Here is a 16,975-nt window from a genome sequence, read left to right as displayed (position 1 = left end):
ACGTAAAGCATTTTTTCTTTGCCAATGTAGCCGAGTCCTTAGTCATAAATGGCCAATAGCCTGGTGCCTGGCTAATTTCAAACACTGAGAAAGTACTGGGTACATAATATAGTGTAAAGGTAAAGGGACCCCTGACCATTAGGTCCAGTCATGGCCGACTCTGGGGTTGCGGCGCTCATCTCGCTTTATTGGCTGAGGGAGCCGGCGTACAGCTTCCAGGTCATGTGGCCAGCATGACTAAGCCGCTTCTGGCGAACCAGAGCAGCGCAAGGAAATGCCGTTTACCTTCCTGCTGGAGCGGTACCTATTTATCTACTTGCACTTTGATGTGCTTTCGAACTGTTAGGTTGGCAGGAGCAGGGACCGAGCAATGGGAGCTCACCCCGTCGCAGAGATTCAAACCGCCAACCTTCTGATCAGCAAGTCCTAGGCTCTGCGGTTTAACCCACAGCGCCACCCGCGTCCCTTATAATATAGTGTACATGTCCATAAAGAATAGAGGCACTGCAGGCTCTTGAAATTATTGCTCACCTGACTCACAGGAAAAAGGGTACCAACACAAGACAAACATCTCTTTAAAACCACCGGAAGAAAGGTATTATTAGTGGTGCTAAAACACTAAGTAGTACTAAAATGGTAGTTAACGTTCAAGGAAGAAATATGGTTGTGTAACTTTGATATTGTACCAGCCAATACATTTAGATGCATTACATTATCCAACGTTGCTTACGGACTGCTACTGAGAATGGGATACTGAATTCATTATTTATAATAAATAATAATAATTATAATTATAATTTAATATTTGTACCCCGCCCATCTGGCTGGGTTTCCCCAGCCACTCTGGGCGGCTTCCACAAAAACACTAAAATATCACACATTAAAAACGTCCCTGAACAGGGCTGCCTTAAGATGTCTTCTGAATGTCAGGTAGTTGTTTATCGCTTTGACATCTGATGGGAGGGCGTTCCACAGGGCGGGCGCCACTACCGAGAAGGCCCTCTGCCTGGTTCCCTGTAGCTTTGCTTCTCGCAATGAGGGAACCGCCAGAAGGCCCTCGGCGCTGGACCTCAGCGTCCGGGCAGAATGATGGGGGTGGAGAAGCTCCTTCAGATATTTGTATTTGTAAGATGTATTTATAAGATGTATTTGTTCAGATACATCTTTTTTTCACATGGTTTAAGGTAAGTCGAAATTGGATGCCAGACAAGCAGCAGGAAAACGGTTTGTTGACAGATTATGTGAAGGCACCTCATGAAATAGGTATACTTAAACTTCGTTATCTTATTGCAAAATGAGCAGGCCCAATAGCTTAAATGGTTTCTTTCATTCTTTTTAATACCTAATTCATTAAACAGCTGACTCTACCCAAACAACAAATTATCTAGGTGCCAAAGAAATTTTGGCAAAACAACCTCATCTTGACACAGATGGTATGTATTAGCTAATCCTCTGGGAAAATAGCCGTTTATTGAAGTGAAGAAGGGGAGGGGGCAGAACACAGCAAACTTCAGAGCCATAAATGATTATTAAAGGGATTTTTTTTTTCCTGGAGGAGGAGAAAAGAACTGGAAAAACCTTTTAAAGTACTTTTTGGATGGCCACGCTTCAGGTATTCCAGAAAAATGTTACGTGGGTGCCAAAAGGCTTGGCTGTTCATTGAAATACTGTATTATACATCCCCCCATTATTTTCATAAAAGGCAGCCAAAATAAGAAAGGTCTGACAATCCACAAACGATTTTTGGACAGTAAAAACCCCACATGCTAATGCATTCCTCCTTGTGCAAGGGTTTGTTTAAAATTTGCTCTTATCACGTCAACTGTCCAACAGATGGCAGGGAAGCAGATACAGTGGTACCTCAGGTTAAGCACTTAAATCATTCCGGAGGTCCGTATTTAACCTGAAACTGTTCTTAACCTGAAGCACCACTTTAGCTAATGGGGCCTCCTGCTGCTGCCGGAGCCCGATTTCTGTTCTCATCCTGAAACAAAGTTCTTAACCTGAAGCACTATTTCTGGGTTAGCGGAGTCTGTAACCTGAAGCATATGTAACCTGAAGCGTATGTAACCTGAGGTACCACTGTATACATGAAAAGCAGAGCAGTGCAGTGAATAGCACAGACCACAAAAAGTCTGAAGGCATTCACTTCCAATTTAGACTAACCACAATTGGTTGTGATGTTCGAATCCCGACAAACTCTAGTCATAATTATGGTTAATGGGGGGGGGGGGAATCCACCTTCGAATCATAATCTGTGAAGCGGCCTTGTTTTCACAAACCATCATTAGAAGAGTCTATTTGGGATTCAGATGCAATCTAAAATTTGAAGCGAAAGTGGAAGATTGCAGTCTCTTGGTGGCAAAACCAGAGGAAGTGAGGAGCTTGCCATGGCTCCTCCTTGCAATACTAAATCATGGCTTAGTTGCACGTGCAAACTGGGGGCTCGTAGACAGTTCCACTTTTCGCAGGAAGTGGGCCCAAGCAGTTTTGCATTTGCTGCACAGCTTTCCCTGGGGAAATCTGATCGCCGTAGACGTCATGATTATTTAAGTGCCATAGATGGAAGGCTGAAGCATCAGCGCCTGTCACTATCGTTTTATGCGCACAATAGCCAAAGGAGCTTCCGACTGCATTTATATCAGAAGAAAGTCCGGTATAAAACCAATCACTGATGCTGAAATGGAACACAAATAATTGTCATGGGCACAAATGCACACAGAAACATTTAACTAAAACCACAGAAGTAAGAGTGTATCTGCCAAGCTAGGGAGGATTTAAACACACACACACACACACACACACACTGGCAACCCCCAAATGTATACAGTGATACCTCGGGTTAAGTACTTAATTCGTTCCGGAGGTCCATTCTTAACCTGAAACTGTTCTGAACCTGAAACACCACTTTAGCTAATGGGGCCTCCCGCAGCCGCTGCGCCGCTGGAGCACAATTTCTGTTCTCATCCTGAAGCAAAGTTCTTAAGCCGAGGTACTATTTCTGAGTTAGTGGAGTCTGTAACCTGAAGCGTATGTAACCTGAAGCGTATGTAACCGAGGTACCACTGTAGTTGTCTAAACTATGATTACCAGATTTTTTTCAATGAATCCAGGGACTTTTTTTTTTGAAGCTGAGTAGCAACAGGGACGCGGGTGGCGCTGTGGGTTAAACCACAGAGCCTAGGACTTGCTGATCAGAAGGTTGGCGGTTTGAATCTCTGCGACGGGGTGAGCTCCCGTTGTTCAGTCCCTGCTCCTGCCAACCTAACAGTTCGAAAGCACGTCAAAGTGCAAGTAGATAAATTGGTACCGCTCCGGCGGGAAGGTAAATGGCGTTTCCGTGCGCTGCTCTGGTTCGCCAGAAGCGGCTTAGTCATGCTGGCCACATGACCTGGGAATTGTACGCCGGCTCCCTCGGCCAATAAAGCGAGATGAGCGCCGCAACCCCAGAGTCAGTCACGACTGGACCTAATGGTCAGGGGTCCCTTTACCTTTACCTAGCAACAAGGAATCAGTAATGTTGATGGTGAGGTAAAACACCCTGGGCCCAAGGACACATGCATATTGTATCAACGTGCAAAGCACTTCTTTCGCACCCTGTGAAACATAAAATGCACACAGTTTTTTTTAAAAAAACTGGGCAACAGGGAGCCCATGACTCCCAAGCCTTCCCTGATCTCCTGCCCCCTTCCCCCTTTGTTCTGACAGTTCGGGGGAGGCTTGGGAGTCGCAGGTGGGCAGCCATTACCCAGGAGGGGTGCAAGGCGTGCGGTTTCTCTGCCAGGCAAGGTGTAAAGCCCTTCTTTCACACATTGTAAAACATAAATGCGCACAGTTTTTTTAAAACTGGGCAACGGCCGCCCGCCCACAACTCCCGAGCCTCCCCCGATCAGTCAAAACAAAGGGGGAAGGGGGCACGAAATCTGTACCACCGGATGTCCCTGGTTCCCCCTCGGCAGTGGCGGTAGCAGCAAGCAGCTCCTGAAGCCAGCCGGAGCCAACTGCGCTACCAGGCTGGCTCCGGGCTGCTGAGGCTGCTGCCGCCACGTTTTCCGGGGACAGATTTGCAAATCTGGGGACATTCCGGGGACGGAATTTTTCCGGGGACAGATTTGCAAATCCGGGGACTGTCCCCGGGAACTGGGGATGTCTGGTAACCCTAGTCTAAACAAAGCAATCTGTGATGCAGGCGAAAAATAATACTGGCTGACAGTGTCCTTTAGGATATCAGAAAGTTCTGGTGAAATCATTTAGTTTCACTAATCATTAACAAAGAACAGTTAATAGAAGCAGTCAAATGTTTCTTTGGGTTGCAGCACTTTAGAGTGGAAGAGACGGCGCATCCATGTCAATATTCCTTCATATAACAAGATTCTCTGCACTCAGAAAAGGAAAAGGGGGAAAAAACAGGTCAGGGAGAAGGCTGGCATTCTAAATTTTTGAAATTCAGGATATTTCCTCATTTGGAGGAACTTATAGTCAGTGGCATGTTCTCTGAAGTGATATAATCCAAACAAAAGTTCACCTCTGCGGCAAGATCTAAGCCCAAATCACATGTCAGACCCCAAGGGCTCTCTTTCCTGGGCACACACACCTGGGGATTATTCCGTAAAACCCTGGTTGCCACAGGGGTGCCGCTGAAAGAATGTAGTTGGTCAAGGGAGCCGTGGACACGAAAAGGTTGAAAACCTCTCCTGCAAAACATTACTTCAATGCATCCCTCACAGAGATGAATGGGATAAGGAGAACGTCATATTGAACCAGTGGCTGGCAAATTCCAGCCTTTGTATCAAGCAGTATTTAGGTTTGAATACATCTGTACAAATCACTTCATATTCAACTTTCCCTTTATGAAATAAAAACCTTAATGCAAAGTTAGCATTTTCTAACTAGCTCGACTGAGACACGTAGCCACCAACAGTGTAAAAGCAATGAAAAACTTCCCCCATGTTACCACCAAAGAGGTGTGGGGGGGGACGGGACTATAACCAGATATTGCTGCTTGCTCAGTCAATATGCCAGCTATTTTTCAAAGATCAGTTTCTCACAGGTCAGCCTTTCACTATCAGGAACCAAACGGGGTGGGGTGGAGAAAAAGAAAGAAAGGTGCCTGCAAGTTAAACATTTACAAGCATTGCAAACAAATGACAAAACCAACTTTTGTTGTTTGGAAGCCAGACGGTTCAAATAAATGCTCCGGAGCTCCTGTTTTCATTCCAACTATTGCACATAACTATATTCTGAGTGCAGGGACGCAGGTGGCGCTGTGGGTTAAACCACAGAGCCTAGGACTTGCCGATCAGAAGGTCGGTGGTTCGAATCCCCACGATGGGGTGAACTCCCGTTGCTCGGTCCCTGCTCCTGCCAACCTAGCAGTTTGAAAGCACGTCAAAGTGCAAGTAGATAAATAGGTACCGCTCCGGCGGGAAGGTAAACGGCGTTTCCGTGCGCTGCTCTGGTTCGCCAGAAGCGGCTTAGTCATGCTGGCCACATGACCTGGAAGCTGTACGCTGGCTCCCTCGGCCAATAAAGCGAGATGAGCGCTGCAACCCCAGAGTCGGCCACAACTGGACCTAATGGTCAGAGGTCCCTTTACCTTTAGCTATATTCTGAGTGCACATGCTTCCTATTTATTTGGGACAGCAAACCATTCCTGTCACATCCAAGGGGAAGCCTGTTCATATCTAAGGGGTTATGTCCCCTGCCCTGCCCCTAATTCTAGTACACCAGCCTTCCCCAACCTGGTGCCCTCCAGATGTTTGGAATGACAACTTCACGGTGATCCAAAACATCAGGTGGCAGAATCTGCTCTGAAGGTTCAAGTCTCTTCAAAAGGTGTTTCTGTTTAAGGCAGCTGCTCATTTGCCCTCAGAGCCTTCTATGATTCACAACTTTTGGTTCAGTTTGCACATTCATATTCTGCCTTTCCTCAAACAAACTTAGGATGGCATAGCTGGTCCTCAACTTTCTCAGTACTATCTCCACACTATCCTGGAAGTAGGTTAGGGCTAAATACAGCAATTGACCCAAAGTTCCCAACTGAGCTTCCATGCTGGGTGGGGGAATAATAATAATAATAATAATAATAATAATAATAATATATTATTTATAACCTCTCATCTGGCTGGGTTTCCCCAGCCACTCTGGGCGGCTTCCAACAGAATATTAAAATACAATAGTCTATTAAACATTAAAAGCTTCCCTAAAAGAAGAAGAGGAAGAGGAAGAAGAAGAGGAAGAAGAAGAGGAAGAGGAGGAAGAGGAGTTTGGATTTGATATCCCGCTTTATCACTACCCGAAGGAGTCTCAAAGTGGCTAACATTCTCCTTTCCCTTCCTCCCCCACAACACTCTGTGAGGTGAGTGAGGCTGAGAGACTTCAGAGAAGTGTGACTGGCCCAAGGTCACCCAGCAGCTGCATGTGGAGGAACGGGGAAGCGAACCCGTTTCACCAGATTACGAGTCTACCGCTCTTAACCACTACACCACACTGGCACCCTAGAGGTGCAATTGACTGCCCCCCCCCCCCGTTCCACTACCACCGGCTCCAGAGGTGAGGTCTGGGCTTCCTTTGAACTTATCCAATGGGAGAAGTTTAAAGGAGCTGCCAGCCAGCGCCGGCAGCCAAGGGAGGAACAAACCACATCAGCCTTCAGTGGTATGAGGGCCAGAGCGCGACAGTGGTTTCACCCTGTGGTATATTGCGAGTGAAACCGCCGTGGCTCCCGAGTCCCTCTGCCACCAGCTCCTGGCTTCAGATTGCTTCTCCTTCGGTGCTCTGGGTGGCAGAGGGACTTGGGAGCTGCGGCGGTTTTACTCGCAGTATGCCGCCGGGTGAAACCGCCATCGTGCTCTGGCCCTCTTATTGGTCCTGGCTGATGCCTAGTTTTTGCTGAGTAGAACGCCTCTTCTGTCTGCTAGGTACTTATTCAGTTGATAGAGCACAAGAGTCGGGGTTGCAGGCTCAAGGTCTACGTTGGACAGAAGATTACAGTGTTGCGCCCATAACCTTGTTGTCGGCATGCATAGGGCCGGGAGACCAGCTGACAAGTCCCAGTTCGCACATCTCCTTCCATCGGCCCATGCTCCGACATAAATCAGTGACTCAGCCTTCAAAGCCAGGGCACACTATTAGCAGAGAGAACTGCGCACACAGAATAGGCGTGAGGCTTGTGGAAGCATACTACAACTACAGATTTATTAATCATAAATCAGGACAAAGAAACATGTCATCTCTCTCGCATCTCATCACAGAGAGAACAGCTAAAAGGCAAAGCTATACACAACTGAAGTTCCCAGCATACTGTGCTGGAATGTAAACAGACATGTGACATGTAACAATCCCATGTCTGTTCCTTAAGGTGGGATGGAGATGTCAACATCGGTTGCCCTAGATCAGGCTTCCTCAAACTCTGCCCTCCAGATGTTTTGAGACTACAATTCCCATCATCCCTGACCACTGGTCCTGCTAGCTAGGGATGATGGGAGTTGTAGTCCAAAAACATCTAGAGGGCTGAGTTTGAGGAAGCCTGCCCTAGATGACCCTGGTGGGTCTCTTCTATAATTCTAACTCTGCCCAGCCCTTGTCATTCCAAGACTGCATGGCAAAGGGAGCTGAGAGAACTCTATTACAGTCCCTATCACTGGCTTTATCAGTAAGACAGATGAGCCTTGAATACGTGTACCAGTAATTAAGAATAAGGCCAACTCATGCGCACTGTGCCTTTCATTTATCAACAGAAACTGCAGCCTGTCCCCACACACTCAGGAACGGCGTCTATAAGATCTTCAAAACAAAGGATTTCTGTGTAAAACTAAACAACAGCAAATAAAGAGTTTCCCATCCACTTTATATTCCGCATTAAACCAGATTACTGTCTTGGACTCCTCTGGGAGGAAAGGTAGAATAAAAAAAGTAGAAAGATGGAAATTCTGTAGTCTAACTATAATTCCCCATGGCTTTTGTCTCACTTCTATGGGGATGGGGTAGACATTCTGATATAAGCAGAGGCTAGGACCCAAGGACCGACTACCGAGTAACATTATTTCCATTTTTTCCTCCACTTTACTGTTAGGGATAACAAGGAAACTGAAAAATATGACATGGAAACGGGGGAAAACACATTAGAATATAGGTTCATTCAAGCAGCTTATAAGAAAAGGAATGGGATAAAGATTAAAATGAGTTTAATAATTGAAGTTACTTCTATTAAAACAATTCAAGTGTAGTTTATGCCTCTTTTAGAAGATTAAGTAAAATAAGTCCTTAGGGAACTGCTAGAGGAATAAGGAATCACACAGGCTTGTTAAACAACTAGAGTTGCAATATTATTAGAAAGACATGTGGTATTTTAACAACGGCTCGGAATTTCTTCGTGCCAGTGGTAATAGATATGATGCTTAACTACAGTTAGCACGAACCTGTTTTGCAGTCTTTACCTGTGCCTTTTTTTCCAGATCTGCAAGCATGTCTATACACCTGTGTGCGTGAACATTCATTTTACATGCATATTGACTGAAAAGCAATGATTTGGAGAATCCACAATACTCAATTTGGGATCTTTACTGGAGACAACTGTGCACACTTGGGACAAGTTTGCACTAGCTCTAATTGCTTCACTTGTTTTGGGCAATTTAGTAATGATCAACAGAGACCAGTGACCCAGGTGCTTTTGCTCTGGGGAGCTAGCTGTGACCGCACCATTTTTAAAATGTGCCCTAATTGGTTGGAGCTGCCAAGTAGTAGTACCCCATTCGCCTCTTCATAGCTCCATCCTTATTTCAGACATTGTGATGTATTGTGAAGTTTAGGTGACGATATATCATGATGTTGGAAACCAGGTATTGGCCAGCCCTAGCGGAGAGAGAATTTTGCCAGTGCTGCTGCCTGGTGTTCTGCTGTCGGCACCAATTATGCATCTCATGATCATCCACAACAGAAGATTGTTAAAAACAGGCGTGTGACTATGTCATAATACTTAGTTCTCGAACATTTTGGCTCCTGGACGCCGCAAATCCAGAAGTGAGTGTTCCGGTTTGCAAACTACTTTTGGAAGCCGAATGTCCGACCGGGCTTCTGATTGGCTGCAGGAGCTTCCTGCGGCCAATCAGAAGCTGTGCTTTGGTTTCGGAACGTTTTGGAAGTCAAACGGATTTCTGGAACACATTCAGTTTGACCTCCAAGGTATGACGGCAACAACAACAATAAATGCATTGTGTTCTGCTTTGCTGCTTACAGTAGTGAGTGCTTGCACACTACAGTCCAATAATAAGACAGGAGAGAAAGAGAAGCAGTCACACACAGAGACAAGAAATAATAATAAAACAGAGAGCAATATCGCTGATTTAATATAGGTAAAATAAAGGTAAAGGACCCCTGGACGGTTAAGTCCAGTTAAATTCGACTATGGGGTATGGCACTCATCTCGCTTTCAGGCTGAGGGAGCCGGCATTTGTCCACAGACAGCTTTCTGGGTCATGTGCCCAGCATGATTAAACTGCTTCTGGCGCAAAGGGACACCGTGACGAGTGCCAGAGTGCATGGAAACACCGTTTACTTTCCTGCCGCAGCAGTACCTATTTATCTCCTTGCACTGGCGTGCTTTCGAACTGCTAGGTCGGCAGGAGCTGGGACAGAGCAACGGGAGCTCACGCCGTCGTGGGGATTCGAACCACCGACCTTTTGATCAGCAAGCCCAAGAGGCTCAGTGGTTTAGACCACAGCGCTACCCGCTCCCTTGATTTAATATAAGCAGCCTATAAGCTGCTTATAAAAAAATCACCTGAGATAGACAAAAAGATAAAACACTCATAAATCAAAAGAAAATCAAGGAATGAGATCTAGAACTATTCTAAATGGAAGGACTAATGGATAGCCCTGCTTCTAATACAAGCAAGTAACATATAAACTAAAAAAATAAAACAAGCAACCAACAGTTATATTAAATCAATATGGGGGTTGGGGAATGTAAAGGGAAGACTTAAGGACTTGGCAAAGGTGGGTCCTAAGGGACTGGGTTTATGGATCCTGGGTGTAACAGACTGCAACTTAGAGAAGCTTCTGAAACAGCAATGGAAGTCAAGAATGAAAGTACATGATAATGAGAAAATGTGCGTGGGCACATACACACACAAATACAGATCCACCAAGCAGTTCCTCTTGGAACCTCATAATTATTCTTGAATTTCATCCACCACCAACATCAGAGATCACCTCTGTCTCCACTGATTGAACCATAAACCTCATGTATCATGCACTTCCCAGAGCTGCCATAATGGCCCAAAACCATGGATCTAAGGCCACAGGTCTTTATAGATCCTCACAAGTCATTGCCAAAGATCTGCACTGGATCAAAAATATCAGAAAGCAGGGTGTAGCAAAACTATCCTTATCATTTGACAGAATATTCCAATCAGGTTACCAATGATTTACATGCACATTACGTTAATTGAGCCTGGATTTCTACCTTACAAGTCAACACGTTAAGTTCTCTTTCTTAAGTTATTCTCAACTAACCTTCATCATTGGAGTCACTCTCTGAAGCTTCTTCCATATACATGTTTACTTATTTAGTACTCCTTGATGACACACAAAAATCTGGAAATATTCTCTGTTATAGTATCTATCTTGGAGGAAAATGGTTGTTTGGTCTTCTTTCGGAGCAGCAGATACAGCAGCCTAAACGTCCTAGTTCACTGGGATGAAAACAAGAGTCTTCCAACAATATAGCCAATGATAAAAAGGAAGGTCCACCACACTGTACCATCAAAAGTCACCAGAGGATATATAAAAAATGTGATTAAGAAAAACAACAGAAACGCTCCATTGTTATATAAAGAGTTTCTCAGTGTTATCATATCTCTTTCGGCCCTAGATTACTTTAAGGGAGGGGGGACAAGAGCAACCTTAAGCACTGCTGTGAAGCACATAATAGTATGCAAATGAACAAAGCTCATTGTATGATGAATGCATGATGTAGCTTTTATGTCACAAAATCTGGCCAGCTAACCTTTAAGACCTGGCTACTTTGACAAAGAAATATACTAGATAGATTGAAAGCAGAGCGTTTCCCAGGAGCAACGCTGTCACCAGGACTCTAGAAGCACGACATCACACCTCTCCTGGCTTCAGACGACAACGACGATGATGATGATTGACATGTGGACTGCAGACCCTTCAAGTGTCCCTATTTTCCAGGGACAGTCCCGGATTTACAGACGCCGTCCCGGTTTCTGCTTTGATCCCGGTATGGCCCGCTTTTCCTTAGGACGCCCCTATTTTCAACCAAAAATGTTGGAGGGTATGGAGTTATGTGACCCCCGAGCCAAGGAGATAAGTAATTATACAGCCCATAGAAGACATCTGAAAGCAGCCCTGTATAGGGAAGGTTTTTAAATGTTTAATTATGCTTTTATATGTGTTGGAAGCCACTCAAAATGGCTGGGGCAAGCCAGTCAGATGGATGAGGTCTAAATTGTTGTTGTTGAATAGAATGTCTCTATTTCCATCAGAGGAATATTGGAGGGTATGATACTTATGACAGCAAAGCCACTGGGCACCTGACCAGGTGAGTGAAAACAAGTATTGTACTACAGACTGTGCTGGGCCCAAGGGTAACCCGAGAAATGTGGTCCAGGTCCGGTCCCGAATCCAAGGGTTCTGCGAGGAGTCAGTCTGAGAGGGCCAAGGCAGGACACAAGGCAGGAAACCAGCCAAGGACAGGCACAGGATCTCAGGCAGGATCTGGCATACAGCAATGTTGCTCCCGCAACCTGTGGCAGGGTCTGACAGCCTTTTATCTCTGTCGGGGTAACGGCTGGTCCTGATCCCCCGGCGATTCGCCTCCCTGTTTTGCCCGAAGGTGAGCACTCCTCCTGCGAGTACTCGGGTCTCTCCTTCTCTCAGACCTTAGTCTCCTCAGCTCGGGAGACGTCGGTGGGTTACTAGACCCAGGGGCTGCCTCACCCTCTCCTGACCCAACCAGTAGTGGAGCAGCTGTGATGGCCCAGCTGAAGGCAACAAGGTAATCCCCGCATCTGGAGCCAGGGCAGGCTCAGGCCCCTGACTCGGCCCAGCTGGTGTTTGTTGCAGGGGAACCTGTGCAGACTGGGGCTCTTCAGGATCAGGCCCCAGACTAGGTTCAGTTGCTGCCTGAGGCAGAGGATCTGGTACAGACCGAGACTCCTCTGGCTCCGAGTCCAGGCCCGAGTCCCAGGCCATCACACCAACCAAGTAGCACAAGGGAGGTCTCTTCAGACTGACTGTGGACTGCAAAACAAAATAGTGAGAGAATCCCAAGCTATATGCACTGAAGATCCTGCATTCAGCAGAAGGCTGGAAGGTTCAAGGTCCCTTTCAAACCTTTGGAAGAGGTCTGCAGATACTGAAGAGTAGAAGCAGTCAAGCAGCGTTACCAAAATAAGGTGGGATGTTCAAAAATGTGCTCGAAGGGATGAATGAAATGGACAAAGCTGGAATCACGGAAGGGAAATGTGAGAACCGCTGCAGGAAAATAATAACAATAACAATAATAGCTAGCAAGTTTGGGCAAAGATTAGAATGCTGGGACAATGGCAGTTGTGATTGACAAACATCTGAAACATTAACAGCTACATGTTGCTGGGGGAAAAAGGTGGTTACGGAGCAAACCAGAGAACAACTGAGACAGAGGCGGTGGAAATCAACCAAGATATATAAAATCAACAGAGATATATGAAATCAACTGAGATATATAATGCCTCTGGAAAGCCCACAAACAGGACAGCAACAGGTATTAAGAGGTAGTAACAACCATTTTTTATATGCCTGTTGTTTTTTTCCATGGAATTTTCTTGGCAGGGATACTGGAGTGGCTTGCCGGTTCCTGCTCCAGGCGGATCACGTTTGGTCAAAACTCTCCACTATGACCTGTCCATCTTGGGTGGCCCTGCACGGCATAGCTCATAGCTTCTCTGAGTTATTCAAGTCCCTTCGCCACGGCAAGGCAGTGATCCATGAAGGATCACTTTCTTGGGCTCCATGATCACTGCAGATGGTAACAGCAGTCACGAAATTAAAAGACGCCTGCTTCTGGGGAGAAAAGTGATGACAAACCTAGACAGCATCTTAAAAAGTAGAGACATCACCTTGCCAACAAAGGTCCGTATAGTTCAAGCTATGGTTTTCCCAGTAGTGATGTATGGAAGTGAGAGTTGGACCATAAAGAAGGCTGATCGCCGAAGAATTGATGCTTTTGAATTATGGTGCTGGAGGAGACTCTTGAGAGTCTCATGGACTGCATGAAGATCAAGCCTATCCATTCTGAAGGGAATCAGCCCTGAGTGCTCACTGGAAGGATAGATCCTGAAGCTGAGGCTCCAATACTTTGGCCACCTCATGAGAAGAGAAGACTCCCTGGAAAAGACCTTAATGCTGGGAAAGATGGAGGGCACAAGGAGAAGGGGACGACAGAGGATGAGATGGTTGGACAGTGTTCTCAAAGCTACCAGCATGAGTTTGACCAAACTGCGGGAGGCAGTGGAAGACAGGAGTGCCTGGCGTGCTCTGGTCCATGGGGTCACGAAGAGTTGGACACAACTAAACGACTCATCAACAGCAACAACAACCATTACTTAAAACAAACTAAGAGGGTAAGCCCAAAAGAAGTGAGAGTAGAATAAATCAAGCTTTTTACACAAGGACCAGGAAGCAGGTTTCTGCTAGTAAAGTCGGTGAGCTTCTCCTGAGGCAGTTTTATTCTAAATGGCCAACCCTCTCACTCAGAATATACTAAGGACCGTAATCAGTGAGTTTCGCTTTCCCCTCCATTAGCGGTCTCATTGTATTGCTGTGTGTGCGTTAATTGTAGGTTTTGAACTTTTTCCAAATTAACATTCCCAAAAAAAAGAAAGAAAGAAAGAAAGAAAAGAAAACCATACAATTTTTGAACAGAAACAAACTTTTCACAACATGGGTACAGCGCATATGCGCAGGGGATCAGAAATGCCCTGTTTTACCACCTCTCTTGTCTTTGTGCAAACAGAGAAGGGGAGCCAAATCAAGATCCTCCACACAAGGGTATCAAAAAATGGGTGCCTTTTAGCAAGGTGAAGAGAATACATAATGTGAAGTGAGGGGAGGCAACATGCAAGATGAACACTATGGCTGCCCTGGCTCATTATTCCAGAAAACTCTGGTTAATGGCACAGAAATACTGTTGGAAATAAATGGATTAAGTGTCAGTAAAATCATCTTGAATTTCAAAGTTCTCTGCTTGAAATACTTAAAAGGCATAAAGGAGAGCTGGAAGAACACAACAAGAACTTGGAAAAAAAAATAGATGCAAGAACAAGTTGCTTTATTACCTGACTTGAAAAAATAGATGCTTTAAACTATAGCAAGAAAAGTACTGTTTACATGTTTCTGTAATATAGTTTCAAACATTTGTTTAAATTGTTAAGTTAGTTTCCTTTTATCTTTTCTGAAAAACTAACTGAAACAATGAAAAATGGATGCACCTGGCATTTATAAATATTTTGAACCAACGTTTCTAAAAACTATTTAATCACATCTTGCATCTTTTGCATATAAGGAGTGTTTGAAGGCAAAAAAAATCTGCTTTTTGATTTATAGTTTAAAAAGAGGGTGAGATGCAACAGAAAGACTAAGGCAAACTACTACACAAAATGCAGCAAATTTCCACGGATCGCCGCTCTTCTAATATATGGGCTTCCCCTTGCAAATTATTCTCAGAGGACAATAGTTAGAGTCTCCTGCATTCTCTGGGATGCAAAGCCTTATTCCTGCCTCATAAAAAATCCCCCTTTCCTCCCCTCCTCACCGAGCGCTGGCTCCTTGTTTGAAATACCCCGTCCGCGTTATTTAATTGGCACCACACTAGGGACCATCACAGTTGCTGAGTAACATTCCTTACATGCCCCTCGTTAAAGGGACATTAATGACTGCAATCAGTCCAATTCCACTTCCTTGCCCAATGATTTAATTTCCTGTACAGTATTGCTTTCAGCTCCCTTTGAAAATTCTCCCAGCCAGCATTCTTTCCCTTTCAGACCTCTGTTCTCTATTATGTAACAGAAGGACCCATACCAGCAGGTCACAGGCAACCTACAAGTTGTAGCAAATTGTGCCTCGCTGCATTTCTCTGGTGTCTTGCTGAAACGGAAAGGTATAAACTTTGTTTAGAATCTACTGGCCATCCTTCCTCGATAGCCAAACACTTAGGATCAGAAGCGAGTTAAGAGAATGGCAGAAAAAAGAAGGTGGATTTGGAAGTCGAAAACTCCCACTGCTAAGAGGGTCCTTAGCAATTCCAAGTACAGAAATGAAGCCCAAGTGCTGGCAAGAAAAATCTAATCGAAATATGAAAATATAAGCTGAACAGACAGTGGTACATGCAAGTTTTAATATGGCTGGTTCTATCAAACATGCTACAGGACGATACGTAAATTTATAGCAGAAGCAATGTTCTTCAATAGCTATTAACTACAAAGGCACTACAGTGGTACCTCGGGTTAAGTACTTAATTCATTCTGGAGGTCCGTTCTTAACCTGAAACTGTTCTTAACCTGAAGCACCACTTTAGCTAATGGGGCCTCCTGCTGCTGCTGCACCGCCAGACCACGATTTCTGTTCTCATCCTGAAGCAAAGTTCTTAACCTGAAGCACTATTTCTGGGTTAGCGGAGTCTGTAACCTGAAGCGTATGTAACCTGAGGTACCACTGTATTCATTTGAAAACTTTTCCTTCCCAAAGTCTTGATCACCTACCATTTTTTAAATTATTATTTAAGGAGAATCAGGAGAATCTTTATTTGCATCAGCCACTAGCCATAGCAATAAAATAAAATAAAATAAAATGTACTGAGGATAGAGGTAAAAACTTAACTATGCAAAATACATTTTGGAAGTTTACATCAATAATCAAATAATAGATCTTATTCTAATTGCCCCCACTAAAAACCTTGCAGTTTTTGCTGTCACTTGATCATCTTGATCTGCTACAAGAAAGGACACAGGAGTATCTTCTGCTTTAAAAGCATATTCAAGGGCTCAGCTTTTCCTTTAGAAACTCCTTTTGTACACGTTGATAGCATCTTTGTAATCTGGCTAGTGGCAAAGGAAGTTTGGAACAATTCAAAACAGCATCAACTCCATCCATCCATCTAATGTATGTAAACTAGCACTGTTAAAATGTATCTATGCCACTCCTGATGTTCTCCTTTGTCACCAACTTCAACAATATAATCACAGATTTGTGCAGTTAACTCAGCGATGCTTACATTTGCTTATGTTGGCATCCCAGACATCCAAAATACTGCTAGAAAAAGCCTCCGGGGCTACTTTTGAAGGTGACCCGGAAACTACAATTAATCCAGAATTCGGCAGCTAGACTGGTGACTGGGAGCGGCCGCTGAGACCATATAACACCGGTCTTGAAAGACCTACACTGGCTCCCAGTACATTTCCGAGCACAATTCAAAGTGTTGGTGCTGACCTTTAAAGCCCTAAACGGCCTCAGCCCAGAATACCTCAAGGAGCGTCTCCACCTCCATCGTTCTGCCCGGAAACTGAGGTCCAGTGCCGAGGGCCTTCTGGCGGTTCCATCCCTGCGAGAAGTGAAGTTACAGGGAACCAGGCAGAGGGCCTTCTCGGTAGTGGCACCCGCCCTGTGGAACACCCTCCCATCAGATGTCAAAGAGAAAAATAACTACCAAACTTTTAGAAGACATCTGAAGGCAGCCGTGTTTAGGGAAGCTTTTAATGTTTAATAGGTTATTGTATTTTAGTGTTTTGCTGGAAGCCACCCAGAGTGGCTGGGGGGACCCAGCCAGATGGGCAGGGTATAAATAAATTATTATTATTATTATTATTATTATTATTATTATTATTATTATTTGCCCTCTGAATCAAATGGATCTGGAGCAACTACCTGTAGCTCAAGAACCCACTAAGCTGAAAAAGCATCTTCTTTTGTAGGA

At 44.8% G+C, this 16,975-nt stretch overlaps 1 protein-coding gene across 9 annotated transcripts in view; it reads right to left on the bottom strand.

Annotated features, from left to right (window-relative positions):
- Positions 1-16,975, bottom strand: part of MLLT3 (MLLT3 super elongation complex subunit) — a 157,823-nt gene that overhangs the window by 64,982 nt on the left and 75,866 nt on the right. Inside the window, exon 1 of one of the 9 annotated variants that reach the window (XM_080987835.1) lies at positions 10,516-10,919. The exons of the other annotated variants lie outside the window; for them this stretch is intronic. Coding sequence (XP_080843961.1) covers positions 10,516-10,558 — 43 coding nt within the window. The 5' untranslated portion in view covers positions 10,559-10,919. Of the gene's footprint in view, positions 1-10,515; positions 10,920-16,975 lie in introns of those variants that run through there. 9 annotated transcript variants of the gene reach the window in all.

This window comes from Podarcis pityusensis (assembly GCF_964106645.2).
Source record: "Podarcis pityusensis genome assembly, chromosome: 17".
NCBI classification, from domain to species: domain Eukaryota; kingdom Metazoa; phylum Chordata; class Lepidosauria; order Squamata; family Lacertidae; genus Podarcis; species Podarcis pityusensis.
Note: the sequence above shows the minus strand (reverse complement) of the source record. Positions and strands in the feature narration are given on the sequence as shown.